At 41.6% G+C, this 24,271-nt stretch overlaps 1 protein-coding gene across 1 annotated transcript in view; it reads left to right on the forward strand.

Moving 5' to 3' along the window:
- Positions 1 to 1,044: 1,044 nt before the first annotated feature.
- LOC119176377 (uncharacterized) overlaps positions 1,045 to 24,271 on the forward strand; it is a 31,000-nt gene continuing 7,773 nt past the window's right edge. Inside the window, exons 1-6 of the mRNA XM_075877533.1 lie at positions 1,045 to 1,152; positions 7,139 to 7,227; positions 7,304 to 7,480; positions 10,957 to 11,032; positions 22,446 to 22,534; positions 22,608 to 22,796. Of these exons, the coding sequence (XP_075733648.1) occupies positions 1,092 to 1,152; positions 7,139 to 7,227; positions 7,304 to 7,480; positions 10,957 to 11,032; positions 22,446 to 22,534; positions 22,608 to 22,796 (681 nt within the window). The 5' untranslated portion in view covers positions 1,045 to 1,091. The remainder of the gene's footprint in view (positions 1,153 to 7,138; positions 7,228 to 7,303; positions 7,481 to 10,956; positions 11,033 to 22,445; positions 22,535 to 22,607; positions 22,797 to 24,271) is intronic.

Consider the following 24,271-nt stretch of genomic DNA (forward strand, 5'->3'; position numbering starts at 1 on the left):
AGATTTATGATCCCTCCGTCCATGTTTCCCATATGAGCTGGGAACCATGTAATGGTATGGGTTGTAAGCAACTTATCACCGAGTATATTTTTGGCCTCTTTGCACACAGCTCCAACACTGAAGGCACGAATGGCAGCTCTAGAATCGCTAAATATGTGTTCATTACGCTGATCTAAAAGAGCCAAGGCGATGGCAACCTGCTCAGCTGCATTGGCAGTTCTGGCGCATACCGACGCCGCATTAATTGTAATGCCTTTGTGGTTGATTGCCACTACCGTGAATCGGTCTCTCTGGCCATCATATTGCGCCGCGTCTACGAAACAGGCCCCCCCGTCAAGATCCGCAACTTGGCGAAGAAGGGCCCGAGCGCGCGCTCTCCTCCTTCCAACATTACGTTGGGGATGCATGTTCCGCGGGGCAGGCGAGACAATGATGTTTTCCTTCTGATCCCGTGACCTCGATCATGCCAGATGAATTGCGACATGTGTTGTATCACCAAAAGAGATAAGACTGCTGGCCGGCGCACGCAAGACAAGCAACAAAATGCTTTTTGGCAATGTCATCCGCGGTGGCTGGAGAAACCATTCATATAACACAAATCACAGTGCATTATATATAATGTAGTCCGTTTGAAACATCCTTATAATTTGTATTATCGCAAAGTTTTATCAATCGTAATCGTGTTGTCGCAATTATACTGCCCTGTAATATTCATTCAAGTATTTGAAGTGCTCAAATTTTTGCAGAAGCATATAAAAAGTGGAATAAAAAATTTAAATATACACCTGAAGCAGAGTCTCTCGTAAAGATAATAAAAGAACAAAATTTAAAAAGTAATTTGTTGTGGTGGTGGATTGATTGCCCTAGCAGTTTACAGTCACTGAAATGCTTGCCTTAAAGGCCCATTTGGCCGCATGCTGCTATTTGTGGTGTCATTCCCATGCATATTCAAGCAGAAAAGAAAGACTGTATATGTTGTTGATACTGTCATAGCTACCAATGTTTTAATTTCGTTGATGCTATTGTTGAAGAAACGTAATAGTGGTGTGCACTTGTTCGGAATTTCTTTTTTCTAGGAAAAAGAGGTGAACATGTCGCCTAAGCACGTATCTCGGTCTAGCAGCGTAGTGAAGAACTTACCTGCACAAATCGGTACGTCTCACTAAGCTGGAATTTCAGTGGTGAACAGAATTGAGAGGTTATGCCAATGTGGCTGGGGTTGAGAATTCAGACGTGCGCTTATTGTGTGCATTAACTGTAAGCTAGGAAGGATTAAACGAGTGTGTTCATTTGTGCATTAGTAGCTCACCTATATGCAAGATGTGTACTGCACAGAACAATGATCAAATTTTTTATGAGGAAGACATCATTATCAGTGCTACTTCAGAAGCAGAAGGAGCAGTCCAGGAGCAGAGGGTGCTTTCATAAGTGTAAGAATATCTAGTGCTCTCACAGAAACCAGAAAAAAGCTGCATATATAAGCTAGGAAATAGGCTTGACAATCTCACATGAAGGCCGCTTAAATATTGCTTGAGTTTTGGCACCTTCAAGAGTAGAATTATTTTTATAGTGAAGCAGTCTGTAGCCAGCCTGATTGTTCGCAGAAAACCTCCTAGCGGGTACTACGTGCACAGAAATAGGGCAAGCCTCTCTACTGACCACTGGTTCGCTTAAAATGAAAAAGCCATCAGTGTGCAAAAGCTTGTGTGTCGAAAAATTGACTAAAGTGAAAGACTTAAATGAACTGACATGTCTTTTACTTCAAATTGTGTCTTCTTTTTGTTAATAATATCAGCAGTAATACACTCCTTATTGATGGCAACGATGCAAAACGAATGAGGAAAGTCTATCAAAGCTCAGCATTAAGGAGCAATTATTGTGACACAAATAAACATTCAAATGATACATTACACACCTTCATTGATCGACATCTTCATGTAGTATAAGGGCCGAAGATTTTCATTGAATCAATATGTGAACGTTTCATTAGCCACAAAGAAAACTTATTGCGAAGCTCGTGCTTGGGCACTCTGCATTTGTGCCTTTATATTAGAGTTCTTTCCTTACAGTGGGAAAGTTAAATGTTTTTTTTTTTTTTTATTGTGTGTGCTTTAGTTAGGAATTTTCTATGCAATAGCTGCTTAGATTACTATGTCACTCAGTATGTGAAAAGGAATGCATAGTACACTTATTTCAAATGCTCTTAATTTTAATACGCCTCAAAGGCCATTTGTCTTTTGAAGATAATTTATTCATTAAAAAAAAGAAAAAGCAGAAAAAGATTCTCAGAAGAACTTTTGTACTAGAAGTGAAAACTTTGGCAAAAGCTTTTTAAGCAAAATGTCCAAATATACAGCATGTTGGAATATTGCTTGGCAGTTTTTATTTAAAGAAATATAACTACAGATCAAATACTGGTTGACTAAAGAAAGGTTACCTGACACATAATGGCACATCCATAACTTGGTTTAAGTTTAAAAACAGTGGCTAGACACTAAGCACATTTTGCAAAGTAAACAGTGATTGGGGAGCACATAACAAAGCATACTAAACATAAGCAAATACTAACTCTTTCCAATCAAAGTGACTAATGGCATCGATCACTCAGTCATAACTGCTCATGGAGTGAATATGGTTCTAGATGGATATTCAAGCCATCGGGCTAGGCCTAACGTGCTCTTGAACCTTCGAGCTTATGCGCTCTTTAAGAATCATTGATGAAAATTTACGCCATGCAGAAACAACAGATATACTTTCTGTACATTCTCAAAAATAGTGCTGCAAGTTAATTAGTGCAGTGTGTTTTTAGAATTGGGCTTGCAAAAGCATTGTTCCCCAGCGACCAGTATAAATTTGTCTGGTAAGCAAACAAGGTGTTCAAAATTATGTTTTATGGTTTTCTTAATATAAGTCAGTCAGCACTGGCACAAAGCACCTCCTCAATGTGCTGTTATAGTTCTGTACTTCGTTTGAGGGGCTGGGTAAGCCCTATACCCGCCATGTATTTAGGTGAAGTTTATGGGTACCTTTATCTCTATAACCATAGGAGTTACAGTAATTATTTTACTTTCACTGTAAATATAAGCCATTCCTCTTTTTGCTGAAGCAAACTTGGCGCTGAAAATTGTAACACCAATTTTTGGTAATTTTTTTTTTCGGGTACCTAATTATCGACAGCTGTTAGATGTCATGTGTTCATAATTCTGCTTCAGCATATTGCCTATTATGTTATCTAAATACTAGTCGAAATCTGTGATTCTAGATACTGTGATTGCTGGGATAAAGGAACATAAGTACAAAAAAGCATGTTTTTAGATAATCGCATTTAAAGTGTAAAATGTGCGTTGTTTTAAAAGTACAACGCAATAACAGCTAATCAATGGGTCTGTGCAATAGCCACCAGCTAGATACTTACCGCTAGTATAATTTTTTTTTGTGTGTTGAAAGGTCTTGCGAGCCTTCTTTGTCGCCTGCTGTGCAGCCCTGTCAACAAAGTACTGTCAACGTAGCTCAAGGGTGCATAGCGTGCGTAGGCCCTGCACTGTGCAGTGCCCTCTCGAAATTCCAATGGAGTTCAGCACATTGTCATCATTAAAAGTTAGCACAGCATCAAGAGGGCATATTGTGAGGGTTTGGTGTCCGAAAAAAACGTCTTTTGGAGGGCTCTCTCATACAACAATTCGACGACTCGTTAGAGTTTAAAAGTTTCCCATGGAGGCATTTGGCAAGAAATTTTGAAAGAGCTCAAATGGATAAGTTGGCTTGACAGCCTCAATAACAGATGCTTTAAGGTGTTTTATATGAACAAATGGTTTACCATTCAACTGGGCTGTGTTTAATTTCGACCAAGTTTAGGTGTTTTTTAGGCAAGGGCACTGGCATAGATTGGTATCCTTTCATGCCATGTCAAAATAAGTTGCCCAAACAGCTTTTTGCATGTCCTTCAAGCTGGATCTCTTTTTTTTTTTAACGGCCAAACGATAGTTTTCATGCTTGCCAATGATAACACCCTTAAGACGTCCCCGACCAGATATAAATGTCCTGGCATAAGGCCTCTGCTTTGTTTAGTTTTCACAGTTCTGCGTCCATTCTTTTCTGAATGCGCCAAATACACTCCATCTTGCAAACTGTAACTTCTTCATATGGCTATGATGCTTGAACTGCAAGGAATCCTTTGCTATGAAGGAATAGAGGTATGGCAGGCTGCCGCACAAGTTTTGAAATATGTCGTTTTAGAGGGAAAGAAATTTACTCTGGGACAAACAAATGACTGATTCTGGTTCAGAAAAGGCTGTAGATTTCAAACAATTCAAAAAGAAACAATGAATTTTTTCAATATTTTTGCTTACCCAGTCCCTTTGATCTGACAGCAGGTCAAAGGCCCAGATGATAAGAAAGATAATGACAGTTACCCTTTTACTACTGGCGTGCGATAGCAAGCAATGACTGCTTGTCACATCGGGGAGAAACATTGCACCGATCCCCATCGCCTTGCATGTTCAATCATGAAAACCACAATTAATCTTTGTAGTGGGTTAAACTCAACCCTCATTATAATAAAGTTGCAAATTATATGAAAAGGAGGTCGTTATGTCCAAAAATTCATTATAAAAGTATATCCTAACACAAAATCTTTTGTAAGACTATTTTTTATTTGCTTCTTTATATCTGGGTTTAGTACATTCAAGTTTGAGTGTATCTCGGAGCACAGCCCTGCTAGAATGATTCTTCCAAGTGTAACTGTGTATAAACGCGACTGCCTCCAACTTTTGAATAGAAACATGCCTTCTTGCTGCATTTGCTAAAAAGTTAATTAATAAATCTGAGTTAGTTGTGCAGCTGACATCAATCATTATTGTCTCACTTTGGGTGCCCCAGGTTATATAAGTAATCTGCAAGGGGGGGGGGGGGGGTTCAGGTTTTCTCGGAGCTGAAATTTAAGAAAGCCACAAAGCTTATCTCTGAACACTCAGTAGTACTTCGGTTGTCCTGTATCTCACTAATGCTATATAGACCAACTAGTCCCCAATGCAGGCTGTCATTTTCACTATCTGGAGTAGTTCCACAGTGCATGCAAGTTAATACAAATACCCAAGCACTCTCTCATTGCACCCCCGTTGAGATGTGAGGGCAACATTTCATTGAGCCTACTACCTCAGGCTCAGCAGCCCAGCACCATAGCCACCATTTTCCTGCAGTGGATACCAGTGACTTACAATGCTGGCATTCACTCTGCACATATACATTTGTCTTGTTGAAAAATTAGATTACTAAATTAAAAGAGAAAATATCTAAAACAAATTATTAGGTTTCCCCCATTAAATATACAACTTTTTATATTTTTAGATGGACTGCCTAATGCCAAATCAGCAGCTGAAAACATGACTCAAATGCAGTTTTCAGACTTTCTTATAACTTTACAATTTTTTGGTTATGTGGAATACTATTTTTACTCTATTCCTAGCATATGCAGGTGCCATAAAAGTCATAAAGCATCTCAGATATGCCCTTTTTCTCATGTTAAAATAATTCTATAAAATTCTTAGCGAAAATTTCTGCTGTCTGATATTTATTTGGTTGTTCATTTGGTTTAACACTGAAATTTAAATGGCATACTTAAGCAGACCAAATATTCTTTCTCTCAAGACATTCCGGACAATTCGTTCTATTAGAGGGGGTAGTTTTCAGCTGTTGCATTGTTATTCACATGAATAATGTGTGCAGGTGTAGTACTCACGGATTCTGACGGGACAATTGATATTTTAGTGTGACGACTGGCATGCACAATTTCTTGAGGTAACCACATCATGTCACAATAAGTCTGGTCTGCTCTGATCTACGTGTTGGAGTTGAACTTACGCCAATATGACCCGAACTGAAGATGGATGGAACGAACATATGTGCATTACTTAGCCCTCAATAGTCTCGTTTGAATCTGTGGGTACTGGATCAATTTATTGTGTTATAGCAAATCAGTTCTCTGGAAACTTGCAAGATGACAGCAATGTTTTCTATGGACATGAAGTTTTAAAAAATGAAATGCTTCATTATGTAGAGAATTTCATCATGCAGTAAACTATCATTAAATGGGAATCTCTTAAATGAAACAACTTCCTCTAACATACTAATTGGTTTCATACTTGGATTGTACAACCCTGTTCATAGCTCAGTAAACAGAACTCGTGTTAAAATGAAACACATTTTCCTGGTCCCTCGAGGCAATTCTGGCCACAGTGGTCACATTTCAGTCAAGGTGAAATGGTAGAGGCTCATGTACATTTAAGAACACTAAATGGTCAAAGTTTCTGGAGCCCTCCACTACAGCATCCCTCATAGTCATATCACGATTTAGGGATGTAAAACCCGAGATATTATCTATTGCTGGTCCCTTTAGGTTTCGTTTGATGAGAGTGCACTGTTTGTTGAAGAGTATTGTGTTGTTTAAATTGTCATATGCTACTTGTAGCACTAATCCAGAGACAGGTTGGCACTCGCCCTCATGCTGGTGTCTGTAAGACTCCTGGTGGGTTTTGTTGGCAAAGCAACCATCCCAGATTAGGTGCTGATCATGACGATGATGAGGATAAAGGCTTCAAGCATGGCACCTACAGATGCATCATTTTGTAGGCCTTAACAAAAGCATTACTCTTGTGTATGAGCATTATGTTAGGTGCATCATGGGAAAAGTCTTGAAAATTTAGTGGGCTACTTTATCACAGAAAGATGGTCACAAAAACCAAGTGACAAAACAGCAGCATGAAGGAAGCATGCATGAACACCATGGCAATTAATGCACCACAAACATGGCACTTTGGCACTGTGTAGTTCAGTGATCACAAGAGGTAGTGCTGTAGGAGACACTGGTGACATTTTGTGGATTGCTTAAAAGTTGGTGTGCATTCAATAGTTCTTGTACTTGTAAATGCAGTGTCAATAGCAAAAATATCAGTATCAAACGTAGAACATATCTGTAAAAGAAGAATATGTTCAAAATAAGTGTGGAATTTCTGCTTAAAGCTTGTAAAGAACTCTGTAATATCTATTCGCATACGCATTTGGTCTTACGCAGCATTTCATGGTAAAGATATGGCACAATTTATACATTGTGTCCTAATTTTTGTATGTGCATGGTTTGCAGCCACAAAGACGTCAAGTATTGTTGAAGTGCCTGGTCAGCCGACCAAACAGCTCAAGCGATCTGGGAGCTCACCAGAGTTTTCTGCCAAGGTAAGTAGTTTGGCATATTTGACAGTTATGCTAATGGTAAAGTCTTATTTTTTCAACTGGCTGATTTTTTGTTCAGGCTGACCATCCTCAAGTGCCTTCATCTGCTTCTGATGCACCCATTGAACCAGCGGCTGTGCGCAAATGCTATTCGCGAGATGCTCTTCTTCAGATGTCACTCTCGCCATTGGCCACGCAGATGCCTCCCGATTTCCCTTCATTGGACCCCGAAGTGGAGAATGTGATGGTAAAGCAGGTATGTATAAATGCACATATTTCATGAACAATGATGTCTTTCTTGTTGCACGAGAAAAAATAAAGGAGGAAAAATATTGGCAGCTAGCGCTGCCTCTGTATATAAAAGTAGCAATTTCTTTTCCTGTTTTGAAGGAGAGAAGTGAAAATGTAAGGGCTCATTTTCCTTGTTAGACACAACGTAAATGAGAAATAACAGACTATGATGCCAAGGGAAGTATATAGAGAATGTTATTGAAGGCTATTTTGATGTAAATGTGAAGAAAGAAAAAGTGGACAAAAAGATAACTTCCCGTAGACTAGGTCAAACCTGCGACCTTCGAATAACGTATCCGATGCTCTACCACTGAGCAACTGTGGTGGTCATCTCTCCGTCCACTTTATAGGGTATAGTATATGCGCATTTAAACAAGGGACCTTCAGTCAGGACACCATGCTGACTTGTGCCCCTGTCCCATTGGAAAGCCTGTGCCATTGTAACAGGTGGCACATATTGCCATTGAGCATATAAACATATGCTCTAGCAATTGCATCTGGAAAAGTTGCTATTTTATTAATGTTTTAAAAGTAGCATTTTGAGAGTAAAATGTTTTAAAAGTAGCATTTAAAGAGTATAAATACCTAGAAACCCTAATGTTAGTGCTTTATCACATGAGTTAATTTTCTAAAGTTCCTAAGCACACTCAACCAGACATTAGCAAAATGTTGCTGGGCCAGTTTGTGCTTAACAATAAATTGCTAGATTTCAGCATAAAATTTTCAGCCATAAGGAGAAGACATAAATGTTGCATAGCTCTGCTTGTTTCCTCTCCTTTGTCATCGTCAGTTTCACAATCAAAGCTTATTTAGATTACCTTATGTAGATTACCAGAGCATACATTTATCCAGGATTCTGGTTTTCGTGGACATAAAATTTATAACATGTAGGTCTTTCAGAAATAATTTAAAGTGGGTGGGTCTGAGCTGGGCCAGAGCTTACTGCGAGCTATGCTCAATAGGGCTTGAAATATTGGCTGCATTTGCAATATGAAGATTGTTGCCTTTTTAAATCACCATGGGAGCACCACCATAACGTTACTTATAATGTTACTGGTGGAAGATGGCAGAAGGGATCTTAGAAAAAATTTTAAATGTTTATTAGGCTGATGTCATATTTGAAAAACGGGGCACATGAACACCGATAGCAGTTGGTTGGTCGACTGCTCATTGTGGACTTCCGGCTTCTTGTTTGAAGTGCATATTAAGTTCTCAATCAGCTGCTAGTGATAGCTGCCTGCATCATGCAGATTAGTTATTGTAGCATCTGCATTGCTTCACACATTTTGACTTTCTGATAGCCGATACCATGAATTTCGTATAGAATTGAAAGCTTCATGATTAGAGATATGTGTGTTCAAGAGACATAACTTTCGAAGAAGTTGATGAAAAAGGCCCAGCAATAGTCCAGGCAGTATATGAAGTCTCATTGTAAATTTAAAAAATGCTTGCATTGTTTCATAAAAAAAACATTCTTGATGTGATTTATACTCTTTTTATAGCTCCTAAATATGCTTGTTTTTGCCTGCCCACTACCTACTTTTACTATTACGAATCATGTATTGCTTCCTTTTTTTTCTGCACTGCACTGCACAGTCACCTGTTGATGCTACATAGTATGCTTGGTCCCATCCATCTCTTCTCTTTTTGCAAACATTCTATTAAAAAAAGGTTCCTTAATTAGCTAGGCATGAGCATGTGTAGCTGTCTTGCATTGTTTTTAATTAAAGGAAATGACTGCAACAAATGTATTAGAGCACTTTTATAATGCCCATATAGGATGCGTTTTTTCTCCAGGTTTTTTTTTTTTTTTCATTTTGACAGCATAAGGTTTCAAGGTTGGTATAAGGTTTTTACAATCTTGCATATGGGAGCTTTCGAGCTGGCATTACATGTTTGGGCAGGTGAACTTAATCTTGTTCATTTGGGCTTTATGTTACTTTCATTGAAATAATTTGCTTGGAAATATATCTTCAGTGGATGCTAATGCAGGTCCTGTGGCAGCATTTATGCTGCATGCCTTCTTTGGCATTTACCTTGGTATTGTAGCATGTGACATGCTTGAATGCCCATTCCAAAAAATTTTTTTTTTGTGGATGCATATCCTTTGCAGAAGTTTGCCGTAAGATTGGAAATAAGGTTGGTGTACAAGTGGTCATGTCTGTTTCAGAGAAGCCATCGAAAATATGTCGCGAAACCTCTCCTGTTTTGAAAGAAAAAAATGGTTGCTAGATTAATCATCATAATAAATATCTTGAGTGTACACTGTCTGTTGTTTATAGAGTTCCCTTGTCCTGCGGCCTCGCAATTTGGGCATACTGAACGGTGCATTAATGAGAGGTTCAAAGAACACCATAATAAAATGCAAAAAGTGACAGGTGGTCACTTGGCGATCCACTGTGAGGAGTGTGATTGTGTGCCATATTTCAACAACACTTGCGTGTTGTATCGTGTCAGAGATTTATGAACCTGTTTGATTGTTGAAGCCGCAGAAATAACGCATGGTGACTTTGAGTGTGTTAGTGCTCCTTCTATGTAGCTCAAGCATAAGGAACTTTCTTGTTTAGGTTGGTGTGATTAATAATAATAGATGAGTACTGTACAGTACTGCACGTGCGCTTTTTGTCATTCTGCATTTTATTACTATTCTTTCTCTTCTATCACCCCTTTATATACTCTGACATTTGCAATAACTGTTTAGTTGAAGTTAAGCGCTTGTCTTGTGTTCCTGTGTAAAAGTTGTGTGCTTACTACTAAAATGAATTCATACTAACTGGTCCGATATAATTGTTTACCCTGAGACAGCTTTGTGCACGTGACCTCGATCATTCCAGATGAATCACGACATGTGTTGTATCACCAAAAGAGATAAGACTGCTGGTCGGCGCACGCAAGACAAGCAACAAAATGCTTTGTGGCAATATCATCCGCGGTGGCTGGAGAAACCATTCATATAACACAAAGCACAGCGCATTATATATAATGTAGTCCGTTTGCAACATCCTTATAATTTGTATTATCACAAAGTTTTATCAATCGTAATCATGTTGTCGCAATTATACTGCCCTGTAATACTCATTCAAGTATTTGAAGTGCTCAAATTTTTGCACAAGCATATAAAAATTGGAATAAAAAATTTAAATATACACCAGAAGCAGTCTCTCTCTTAAAGATAGTAAAAGAACAAAATTTAAAAAGTAATTTGTTGTGGTGGTGGATTGATTGCCCTAGCAGTTTACAGTCACTGAAATGCTTGCCTTGAAGGCCTATTTGGCCGCATGCTGCTCTTTGTGATGTCATTCCCATGCATATTTAGGCAAAAAGGAAAGACTGTATATGTTGTTGATACTGTCATAGCTGCCAATGTTTTAATTTCGTGGATGCTATTGTTGAAAAAGCATTTAAGTGGTGTGCACTTTTTGGGAATTTTTTTTTTTCCAGGAAAAGAGAGTGAACATAACGCCTAAACACGTATCTCGGTCAAGCAGCGTAGTAAAGAACATACCTGCACAAATCGGTAGGTCCCACTAAGCTGGAATTTCAGTGGTGTTTTACTCGGACCTTTTTACAGCAAATACCACGTAAAAGCTGAAAGCACCTGTCTTTTTGTTTGCTTGCAACAAGCTGTTGTTATTATGAACATTCACTGTAGTGAATCTATTTCTGTCGTGGATATTTAGATGGGCATTGTTCACTGTTCTTGCTATTACATTGTACTTCACTATGCCATAAAAGAGAATTCAGAGGTTATGCCAATGTGGGTGGGGTTGAGAATTCAGACGTGCGCTTATTGTGTGCATTAACTGTAAGCTAGGAAGGATTAAACGAGTGTGTTCATTTGTGCATTAGTAGCTCACCTATACGCAAGATGTGTACTGCACAGAACAATGATCAAATTTTTGATGCGGAGGACATTATTATCAGTGCTACTTCAGAAGCAGAAGCAGCAGTCCAGGAGCAGAGGGTGCTTTCATAAGTTGAAGAATATCTAGTGCTGTCACAGAAACCAGAAAAAAGCTGCATATATAAGCTAGGAAATAGGCTTGACATTCTCACATGAAGGCCGCTTAAATATTGCTTGCGTTTTGGCACCTTCAAGAGTAGAATTATTTTTACAGTGAAGCAGTCTGTAGCCAGCCTGATTGTTCGCAGAAAACCTCCTAGCGGGTACTACGTGCACAGAAATAGGGCAAGCCTCTCTACTTATCACTGGTTCGCTTAAAATGAAAAAGCCATCAGTGTGCAAAAGCTTGTGTGTCAAAAAATCGACTAAAGTGAAAGACTTAAATAAACTGACTTGTCTTTTACTTCAAAAATTGTCTTCTTTTTGTTAATAATATCAGCACTAATACACTCCCTATTGATGGTAACGCTGCGAAACGAGTGACGAAAGTCTCTCAAAGCTCAGAATTCAGGAGCAATTATTGTGACACAAATAAACATTCAAATGATACATTACACAGCTTCATTGATCGACATCTTCGTGTAGTCTAAGGGCCAAAGATTTTCATTGAATCAATATGTGAATGTTTCATTAGCCACAAAGAAAACTTATTGCAAGTCTCGTGCTTGGGCACTCTGCATTTATGCCTTTATATTGGAGCTCTTTCCTTACAGTGGGAAAGTTAAATGTTTTTTTTTTTTTTTGAGTGTGTGGGCTTTAGTTAGGAATTTTCTTTGCAATAGGTGCTTAGATTACTGTGTCACTGAGTATGTGAAAGGGAATGCATAGTACACTTATTTCAAATGCTCTTAATTTTAATACGCCTCAAAGGCCATTTGTCTTTTGAAGATAATTTATTCATTAAAAAAAAAGGAAAAGCAGAAAAAGATTCTCAGAAGAACATTTGTACTAGAAGTGAAAACTTTGGCAAAAGCTTTTTAAGCAAAATGTCCAAATATACAGCATGTTGGAATATTGCTTGGCAGTTTTTATTTAAAGAAATATAACTACAGATCAAATACTGGTTGACTAAAGAAAGGTTACCTGACACATAATGGCACATCCATAACTTGGTTTAAGTTTAAAAACAGTGGCTAGACACTAAGCACATTTTGCAAAGTAAACAGTGATTGGGGAGCACATAACAAAGCATACTAAACATAAGCAAATACTAACTCTTTCCAATCAAAGTGACTAATGGCATCGATCACTCAGTCATAACTGCTCATGGAGTGAATATGGTTCTAGATGGATATTCAAGCCATCGGGCTAGGCCTAACGTGCTCTTGAACCTTCGAGCTTATGCGCTCTTTAAGAATCATTGATGAAAATTTACGCCATGCAGAAACAACAGATATACTTTCTGTACATTCTCAAAAATAGTGCTGCAAGTTAATTAGTGCAGTGTGTTTTTAGAATTGGGCTTGCAAAAGCATTGTTCCCCAGCGACCATTATAAACTTGTCTGGTAAGCAAACAAGGTGTTCAAAATTATGTTTTATGGTTTTCTTAATATAAGACAGTCAGCACTGGCACAAAGCACCTCCTCAATGTGCTGTGATAGTTCTGTACTTCGTTTAAGGGGCTGGGTAAGCCCTATACCCGCCATGTATTTAGGTGAAGTTTATGTACCTTTTTTCATAACCATAGGAGCTACAGTAATCATTTTACTTTCACTGTAAATATAAGCCATTCCTCTTTTTGCTGAAGCAGACTTGGCGCTGAAAATTGTAACACCAATTTTTTGTAATTTTTTTTTTATTCTGGTACCTAATTATCGACAGCTGTTAAATGTCATGTTGAAGAAGAGCGCTTCCCCACACAACAATAATTCTGCTTCAGCATATTGCCTATTATGTTATCTAAATACTAGTCGAAATCTGTGATTCTAGATATGGTGATTGCTGAGATAAAGGAACATAAGTACAAAAAAGCATGTATTTAGACTATCGCATTTAATGTGTAAAATGTGCGTTGTTTCAAAAGTACAACGCAATAACAGCTAATCAATGGGCCTGTTAATAGCCACCAGCTAGATACTTACCGCTAGTATAATTTTTTTTTTTTTGTGTTGAAAGGTCTTGCGAGCCTTCTTTGTCGCCTGCTGTGCAGCCCTGTCAACAAAGTACTGTCAACGTAGCTCAAAGGTGCATAGCGTGCGTAGGCCCTGCACTGTGCAGTGCCCTCTCGAAATTCCAATGGAGTTCAGCACATTGTCATCATTAAAAGTTAGCACAGCATCAAGAGTGCATATTTTGAGGGTTTGGTGTTCGAGAAAAACGTCTTTTGGAGGGCTCTCTCATACAACAATTCGACGACTCGTTAGAGTTTAAAGGTTTCCCATGGAGGCATTTGGCAAGAAATTTTGAAAGAGCTCATATGGATAAGTTGGCTTAACAGCCTCAATAGCAGATGCTTTAAGGTGTTTTATATGAACAAATGGTTTACCATTCAACTGGGCTGTGTTTAATTTCGACCAAGTTTAGCTGTTTTTTAGGCAAGGGCACTAGGATAGATTGGTATCCTTTCATGCCATGTCAAAATAAGTTGCCCAAACAGCTTTTTGCATGTCCTTCAAGCTGGATCTCTTTTTTTTTTTAACGGCCAAACGATAGTTTTCATGCTTGCCAATGATAACACCCTTAAGACGTCCCCGACAAGATATAAATCCATATAAATGTCCTGGCATAAGGCCTCTGCTTTGTTTAGTTTTCACAGTTCTGGGTCCATTTTTTTCTGAATGTGCCAAATACACTCCATCTTGCAAACTGTAACTTCTTCATATGGCTATGATGCTTGAACTGCAAGGAATCCTTTGCTATGTAAGAATAAAGGTATGGCAGGCAGCCGCACAAGTTTTGAAATATGTCATTTTAGAGGGAAAGAAATTTACTCTAGAACAAACAAATGACTGATTCTGGTTCAGAAAAAGCTGTAGATTTCAAACAATCCAAAAAGAAAAAATGAATTTTTTCAATATTTTTGCTTACCCTGTCTCTTTGATCTGACAGCAGGTCAAAGGCCCAGATGATAAGAAAGATAATGACAGTTACCCTTTTACTACTGGCGTGCGATAGCAAGCAATGACTGCTTGTCACATCGGGGAGAAACATTGCACAGATCCCCATTGCCTTGCATGTTCAATCATGAAAACCACAATTAATCTTTGTAGTGGGTTAAACTCAACCCTCATTATAATAAAGATCAAATAACATGAAAAGGAGGCCGTTATGTCCAAAAATTCATTATAAACGTATATCCTAACACAAAATTTATTGTAAGACTATTTTTTATTTGCTTCTTTATATCTGGGTTTGTTACTTTCAAGTTTGAGTGTATCTCGGAGCACAGCCATGCTAGAATGATTCTTCCCAGTGTAACTGTGTATAAACACGACTGCCTCCAACTTTGGAATAGAAACATGCCTTCTTGCTGCATTTGCTAAAAAGTTAATTAATAAATCTGAGTTAGTTGTGCAGCTGACATCAATCATTATTGTCTCACTTTGGTTGCCCCTGTATATATGAGTAATCTGCAAGGGGGGGGGGGGTTCAGGTTTTCCTCGGAACTTAATTTTAAGAAAACCACAAAGCTTATCTCTGAACACTCAGTAGTACTTCGGTTGTGCTGTATCTCACTAATGCTTTATAGACCAACTAGTCCCCAATGCAGGCTGTCATTTTCACTATCTGGAGTAGTTCCACAGTGCATGCAAGTTAATACAAATACCCAAGGACTTTCTCATTGCACCCACGTTGAGATGTGAGGGCAACATTTCATTGTGCCTACTACCTCAGGCTCAGCAGCCCAGCACCATAGCCACCATTTTCTTGCAGTGGATACCAGTGACCTCCAATGCTGGCATTCACTCCGCACGTATACATTTGTCTTGATGAAAAGTTAGATTACTAAAAAAAAAAAAAGAAAATATCTAAAACAAATTATTAGGTTTCCCCCATGAACTATGCAACTTTTTATATTTTTAGATGGACTGCCTTAAAGCCAAATCAGCAGCTGAAAACATGACTCAAATGAAGTTTTCAGACTTTCTTATAACTTTACAATTTTTCGGTTCTGTGTATTACTATTTTTACTCTATTCATAGCATATGCAGGTGCCATAAAAGTCATAAAGAATCTCAGATATGCCCTTTTTCTGATGTTAAAATAATTCTAAAAAGTTCTTAGCGAAAATTTCTGCTGTTTGATATTTATTTGGTTGTTGATTTGGTTTAACACTGAAATTTAAATGGCATACTTAAGCAGACAAAATATTCTTTTCTCTCAAGACATCCCGGACAATTCGTTCTAATTGAGGGGGTAGTTTTCAGCTGTTGCATTGTTATTCACATGACTAATGTGTGCAGGTGTTGTACTCACGGATTTTGATGGGACATTAGATATTTTAGTGTGACGACTGGCAGGCACAATTTCTTGAGGTAACCACCTCATGTCACAATAAATCTGGTCTGCTCTGATCTCTGTGTTGGAGTTGAACTTACGCCAATATGACTCGAACTGAAGATGGATGGAACGAACATATGTGCATTACTTAGCCCTCAATAGTCTCGTTTGAATCTGTGGGTACTGGATCTATTTATTGTGTTATAGCAAATCAGTTCTCTAGAAACTTGCAAGATGACAGCAATGTTTTCTATGGACATGAAGTTTTAAAAAAGGAAATGCTTCATTATGTAAAGAATTTCATCATGCAGTAAACTATCATAAATGGGAATCTCTTAAATGAAACAACTTCCTCTAACATATACTAATTGGTTTCATACTTGGATTGTGCACCCCTGTTCATTGCTCAGTAAACAGAACTCGTGTTAAAATGAAACACATTTTCCTGGTCCCTCGAGGCAATTCTGGCCACAGTGGTCACATGTCAGTCAAGGTGAAATAGTAGAGGCTCATGTACATTTTAAGAACACTAAATGGTCAAAATTTCTGGAGCGCTCCACTACAGCATCTCTCATAGTCATATCACGATTTAGGGATGTAAAATCCGAGATATTATCTATTACTGGTTCCTTTAGGTTTTGTTTGATGAGAGTGCACTGTTTGTTGAAGAGTATTGTGTTGTCTAAATTGTCATATACTACTTGTAGCACTAATCTATAGACAGGTTGGCACTCGCCCTCATGCTGCTGTCTGTAAGACTCCTGGTGGGTTTTGTTGGCAAAGCAACCATCCCAGATTAGGTCCTGATCATGACGATGATGAGGATAAAGGCTTCAAGCATGGCACCTACAGATGCATCATTTTGTAGGCCTTAACAAAGCAGTACTCTTGTGTATGAGCTCTAATGTAAATTCAAGACGATAAGAGCTAGCAGCGTCAGGACAGAAGCAGCAAGAGCGTGCCGAATATACGGGCCTCGTCGCAGCAGCAACCAGGTAGTCCCAGCTTGTGCCTCGCGCGAACGTGTCGATGTCACTTGGGTAGTGGGCATTCCTCTTCACTACATATCCTCCCCGTCTGAAAAAGAGCCATCCTGGCAACTCACGGAGAACAGAGTACGAGCGGATCGTAATATGGTTTCAACCGCTGTACGTGAACAGTTTCACGACCCCGAAAGCGCTGGTCTGTGGATGGCGTCACGGGTTCGATGATGTAATCAACAGGTGAAGTCTGCGAGACAACGCGGTAGGGTCCCTGGTATTTTGAAACAAGTTTCGAAGAAAGACCTGTAAGGACAGCTGGAACCCAAAGCCACACAAGGGTGTCCGAAACGAAGTTAAGGTACGGGTGGTTATTGTCTCGCCGAGATTTTTGTCTCCATTGGTCGATGGTTGTGAACAACTGGGCGAGCTTACGGCATTCCTCGGCGCGGCGTGTAGCTTCAGAGATGGGCGTAGACTCGGAGAAATCGGGGTGGTAGGGCAGAATGGTATCTAGTGTGGTGGAAGGGTTTCGGCCATATAACAGGAAAAATGGCGAAAAGCCCGTAGTCGCCTGTGGAGCAGTATTGTAGGCGTATGTAACAAAAGGCAGAAGGAGGTCCCAATCGGAGTGATCTGAGGCAACATACTTAGATATCATGTCGCCAAGGGTACGGTTGAATCTTTCCGTCAAACCATTTATTTGGGGATGGTAGGCGGTGGTAGTCCGGTGAATGATATGGCATTCGTCAAGGAGTGCGTTGACGACTTCAGAGAGGAACACACGTCCTCTGTTGCTGGGAAGTTCACGCGGTGCGCCATGACGGAGAATGAAGTTCCGCAGAAGGAAAGATGATACGTCGCGTGCTGTGGCAGCAGGCAAAGCGGCTGTTTCTGTGTATCGCGTCAAGTAGTCAACAGCGACAACGATCCAACGGTTCCCAGAAGCCGCGAATGGAAAAGGTCCGTACAGATCGATTCCAATACGGTCGAAAGGCCTGGCTGGGCAAGGGATTGGCTGGATCGGACCAGAGGTGTTATGAGGCAGAGCTTTCCGTCGTTTGCACTGCGGGCATGAGTGAATGTACTTGCGCAGAAAGGTGTACATGCCTCGTCAATAAAACCGGGAGGAAAGCCGAGCGTATATTTTCAAGATGCCCGCATGTGCACACTGAGGGTCAGCGTGGAAAGCTGAACATATTGCAGCACGAAGATGGCGAGGTATGACCAGTAACCACTTTCGGCCGTCAGACTTGTAATTCCTGCGGTAAAAGAGGTCATCGCGGATCTCAAAGTGAACCGCTTGACGGCGCAATGTTCGAGAAGATGGAGAAGTCGATGGATCTGATAGGAATCGCCGGAGAGCGTTGATCCAGTCATCCTTACGTTGCTCAGACGCCATGTCGCAGTTTGCTGGAAACGCAACCGTTTCGTCCATGGCAGATAGACAAGCAGAGCTTTCCGATGATTCAGGTGAACGCGATAGGGCGTCGGCATCAGTGTGACGTCGGCCAGACCTGTAGACAACACGCATGTCAAACTCTTGCAACCGCAAAGCCCCGCGAGCTAAACGGCTGGAGGGGTCCTTCAACGTGGATAACCAACAAAGTGCATGGTGATCGGTGACTACATTGAAAGGGTTACCATATAAGTACGGTCTAAATTTACCTCGAGCCCAAATAATTGCCAGACACTCCTTCTCTGTAACAAAATAATTCTTCTCCGCTTTGGTGAGGGTACGGCTTGCGTAAGCGACTACGTACTCCTGGAATCCCAATTTGCGCTGCGTGAGAACGGCGCCGAGTCCAACACCGCTTGCATCGGTGTGCACCTCAATCGGAGCAGTCGGGACGAGTGATGCAAGATTGGCGGTGAGGTTAACAGGTGGCGCAACTTTTTGAAGGCATCATCACAGGCGGGTGACCAAGTGTAACTTTTCGAGTCATTCCGTAAAAGTTCAGTCAAGGGGGCAGTGATCATCGCAAAATTCCGAATAAATCGGCGGAAATCTGAGCAGAGGCCAAGGAAGCTGCGCAGATCCTTCAGAGATGAGGGTTTAGGGAACTCTGCAACTGCCTGAAGCTTGGCGGCGTCAGGAAGAATACCGTCTTTAGAGACAACATGGCCGAGGATCGTGAGCTGACTTGCACCGAAGCGGCATTTTTTCAGGTTGAGCTGAAGGCCGGCGTTAGTTAGGCACTGTAGTACTTCATCTAGCCTGCAGAGATGCAAGAGAAAATCGGGTGAAAATATAACCACGTCATCTAAGTAGCACAGGCATGTTTTCCACTTCAGGCCACGCAAAAGATTATCCATCATCCGCTCGAATGTTGCGGGCGCATGGCAAAGACCGAAAGGCATGACGCGGAATTCGTAAAGGCCATCAGGTGTGACAAAGGCAGTTTTAGGCTGATCTTCAGGTGCCATAGGGACTTGCCAGTAGCCATTCCATAAGTCAATAGTAGAGAAGAACTCGCCACCTTGGAGGCTGTCAAGGGCATGGTCGATTCTCGGTAAGGGGTAAACATCCTTTCGAGTTAGTTTGTTAAGACGACGGTAGTCAACACAGAAGCGAATTGACCCGTCCTTCTTCTTAACGAGAACGACTGGAGATGCCCAGGAACTATTCGAAGGCTGGATGACGCCACGCTTGAGCATGTCAGCTACTTGGTCACTGATACCCTTGCGCTCTGTCGTGGACACACGATAGGGTCTTTGACGCAGTGGTGCATTGGTGCCCGTGTCGATGCGGTGACACACAGCTGATGTGCGGCCGAGTGGACTATGCTGGCAGTCAAAGGAAGATCGGAACTTGTTCAGGAGTCGTAGAAGCTGAGCACGTTGTGAAACGGCTAACGTGTCGGCGATGGAGCTGCTCAGTATGTCAGGTCTAGTGTTCTGCGGCGAAGAGGCACACGTTAATCCAGCGACTTCGTGTTTGGCGAAAGAACCAGTTGGCATGTCAATAATTGCAGAAGGGTCGAGACTGTAAACTCGCCGGACGCACTCGCCCCGAAGTAGTGTTACAGGAGATGACAGCAGATTCGAGATGAGCATTCTGCTGACACCGTCTTGAAGTTCGAAAAGGGCATGAGGTAGCGACGAACATTTGCGACGAACAAAAACCGCAGATGGCATGAAAAGGGCACTTGACTCCGCGAGCACGTTGCAAGACACCATGGCAAGGGCGAAAGAGTGCGGCGGTATCGTAACGTTTCAGCAACAAATAGTTTGTCCCCGGTTTCAACAGCGTCGTGTAAAGTAGCGTCGCTAAACACTTCAAATGCCACCTCAGCGCCCGAACAGTCGATGACGGCCTTATTAGCGGAGAGAAATTCCCAGCCCAAAATGAGGTCATGGGAGCAGGAATCTAACACTAGTAATTCGACGACATAGATAAGGTCGCCAATCGCAATGCGAGCAGTACAGGCAGCGGCCGGCGTGACGTGCTCTGCGCTTGCTGTACGAAGCGATATACTTGCTTGTGGCGTCATAACTTTTTTGAGCAAGCGGCAGAGTCTGGAACTGATCACTGAAACTGCGGCACCAGTGTCGACGAGAGCGAGTGCAGTGACACCGTCCACATATACGTCCAGTACATTCGTCGGTGAAGAGAGAGGCCTTGGTCTTTTCGCGGGTGTCGCAGTTCCTGCCTCTGGAACTGCGGCAATCAGTTTTCCCACTCCGGCGATGAAGGACGACGATGCATCAGCGATGGCGAGCGGCGTCGAGGTGATGGCGAGCGACGGTTAACAGGTGGGTGGTGGTCGGCGTACGATGACATCTGGTCGGGATGCTGAGAGCCTGCGAACGAAGGGCGCTGTGGCACATAAGAGACAAGTTCGAAGCTCTGGTGGTAGTTCTGCTGATAGGCAGGGCACGCTGGCGGCAGTATCGCGCTATGTGGCCAGGCAACCCACAGGCAAAGCATATCGGCAGGTTGTCGGGTGTGCGCCATTGTCCACTACTCTGGAGGGACCTTATCTGAGTGAACCAAGGAGTGGGCACAGCTGATGGTAGTGACCTAAATGTCTGGAGAGGTGGCCTTGCAGCAACCTCAGCATAGCTTAGAGGTGCATTCACCTCGGCACAGGCCACAGGGGTCGACAACGGCGAAGTGTCATGGGCAGGTGGCAGAGCCACGCAAACTTGCTCCTGGATGACCTCACGAATGTTCGCTGGCAGATGTGATGGTGGTTGGCCGGCTGTTGATAGCAGCGACAGCTGACGAGCGACCTCAGCGCGAACAAACTCCTTGGTCTGCGATAGCAGCGAGTGATGGTCAGAGGTGGTCGTCAAGCTTGAGAGGGTGTTATCCGGGACGTTAGGGTGTCATGTGAGAAGACGCTGTCGTCGGAATTCGTCAAAACTCTGACACAGCTCGATGAGCTCCGAGACACTGGCCGGGTTTTTCGAGAGGAGCATTTGAAAGGCGTCGTCAGAAATTCCTTTCATAATGTGTCGTATCTTGTCAGTTTCCAGCATCGTCGGGTCAACACGCCGGCAGAGGTCGAGGATGTCCTCGATGTAGCTGGTAAATGTCTCACCAGTTTGTTGGGACCGGCTTTGTAGGCGTTGTTCTGCACGAAGTTTGCGCACCCCAGGGCGTCCAAAAACAGCTGTAATGCAGGTCTTGAAGGTCGTCCAAGTAGGAATGTCCGTCTCGTGGTTTCTGTACCACAGCTTGGCAACATCCGTTAAATAAAACATCACGGTACCCAGTTTCATGGCATCATCCTATTTGTTGGTAGCGCTGGCTCGTTCGTAGGATTCCAGCCAATCCTCAACGTCTTTCTAGTCTGTGCCGCTGAAGATGCCGGGTTCATGCAGGAGCTGGGCACCGAGACAGCCCCTGGATGGAGAAGCCCGGGTGGGAGTGAAGACAGCGTCGTCAGGCGTGACGGACGGCAGCTTTCGGCTACGCAATTCCAGGGTCGGGGTAAACCGCAGCAGCCTCCACCAAAATATAATGTAAATGCAAGACGATAAGAGGTAGCAGCGTCAGGACAGAAGCAGAGCTGGCCGAATATACGGGCGTCGTCGCAGCAGCAACCAGGCAGTCCCAGCTCGCGCCTCGCGCGAACGTGTTGATGTCGTTTGGCTAGTGGGCATTCCTCTTTACTACAGAGCATTATATTAGGTGCATCATGGGAAAAGTCTTGAAAATTAAGTGGGCTACTTTATCACAGAAAGTTGGTCACAAAAACCAAGTGACAAAACAGCAGCATGAAGGAAGCATGCATGAACACCATGGCAATTAAGGCACCACAAACATGGCACTTTGGCATTGTGTAGTTCAGCGATCACAACAGGTAGTGCTGTAGGAGACACTGGTGACATTTTGTGGATTGCTTAAAAGTTGGTGTGCACTCAAGAGTTGTTGTACTTGTAAATGCAGTGTCAATAGCAAAAATATGAGTATCAAACATAGAACATATCTGTAAAAGAGGACTTTGTTCAAAGTAAGTGTGGAATTTCTGCTTAAAGCTTGTAAAGAACTCTGTAATATTTATTTGCATATGCATTTGGTCTTACGCAATTCATGGTAAAAATATGGCACAATTTATACATTGTGTCCTAATTTTTGTATGTGCATGGTTTGCAGCCACAAAGACGTCAAGTATTGTTGAGGTGCCTGGTCAGCCGACCAAACAGTTCAAGCGATCTGGGAGCTCACCGGAGTTTTCTGCCAAAGTAAGTTTGGCATTATTGACAGTTACGCTAATGGTGAAGTCTTATTTTTTCAACTGGCTGATTTTTTCTTCAGGCTGACCATGCTCAAGTGCCTTCATCTGCTTCGTTAGATGCTTCTGATGCACCCATTGAACCAGCGGCTGTGCGCAAATGCTATTCGCGAGATGCTGTTCTTCACATGTCACTCTCGCCATTGGCCACGCAGATGCCTCCCGATTTCCCTTCATTAGACCCCAAAGTGGCGAATGTGATGGTAAAGCAGGTATGTATAAATGCACATATTTCATGAACAATGTTGTCTTTCTTGTTCCACAAGAAAAAAAAAAAGGAGGAAAAATATTGGCAGCTAGCGCTGCCTCTGTATAAAAAAGTAGCAATTTCTTTTCCTGTTTTGAAGGAGAGAAGTGAAAATGTAAGGGCTCATTTTCCTTGTTAGACACAACGTAAATGAGAACTAACAGAGTATGATGCCAAGAGAAGTATAGAGAATGTTATTGAAGGCTATTTGGATGTAAATGTGAAGAAAGAAAAAGTGGACAAAAAGATCACTTCCCGTAGACTAGGTCGAACCTGCGACCTTCGAATAACGTATCCGATGGTCTACCACTGAGCAGCTGTGGTGGTCATCTCTCCGCCCACTTTATAGGGTATAGTATATGCGCATTTAAACGTGGGAGCTTCAGTCAGCACACCATGCTGACTTGTGCCCCTTTCCCATTGGAAAGCCTGTGTCATTGTAACAGGTGGCACATATTGCCATTGAGCGTATAAAAATATGCTCTAGCATTGTATCTGGAAGAGTTGCTATTTCATTAATGTTTTTAAAAGTAGCATTTAAAGAGTACAATGTTTTAAAAGTAGCATTTAAAGAGTATAAATACCTAGAAACCCTAATGTTAGTTCTTTATCACATGAATTAATTTTCAAAAGTTCCTAAGCACACTCAACCAGACATTAGCAAAATGTTGCTGGGCCAGTTTGTGCTTAACAATAATTTGCTAGATTTCAGCATAAAATTTTCAGCCATAAGGAGAAGACATAAATGTTGCATAGCTTGGCTTGCTTCCTCTCCTTTGTCATCGTCAGTTTCACAGTCAAAGCTTATGTAGATTACCAGAGCATACATTTATCCAGGATTCTGGTTTTCGTGGACATAAAATTTATAACATGTTTCAGAAATAATTTAAAGTGAGTGGGTCAGAGCTGGGCCAGAGCTTGCTGCAAGCTATGCTCAGTAGGGCTTGAAATGTTGGCTGCATTTGCAATATGAAGATTGTTGCCTTTTGAATCACCATGGGAGCACCACCATAACGTTACTTATAATGTTACTGGTGGAAGATGGCAGAAGGGATCTTAGAAAAAATTTTAAATGTTTATTAGGGTGATGTCATATTTGATAAACAGAGCACCTGAATACCGATAGCAGTTGGTTGGTTGACTGCTCATTGTGGATTTCCGGCTTCTTATTTGAAGTGCATCTTAGGTTCTCAATAGGCCGCTAGTGATAGCTGCCTGCATGATGCAGATTAGTTAATGTAGGATCTGCATTGCTTCACACATTTTGACTTTCTGATAGCCGATACCATGGATCTCATATAGAAGTGAAAGCTTCATGATTAGAGATATGTGTGTTAAAGAGACAAAACTTTCAAAGAAGTTGATGAAAAAGGCCCAGCAATAGTCCAGGCGGTATGTGAAGTCTCATTGTAAATTTAAAAAATGCTTGCATTGTTTCGT

This window comes from Rhipicephalus microplus, chromosome X, assembly GCF_043290135.1.
Source record: "Rhipicephalus microplus isolate Deutch F79 chromosome X, USDA_Rmic, whole genome shotgun sequence".
Taxonomy (NCBI): domain Eukaryota; kingdom Metazoa; phylum Arthropoda; class Arachnida; order Ixodida; family Ixodidae; genus Rhipicephalus; species Rhipicephalus microplus.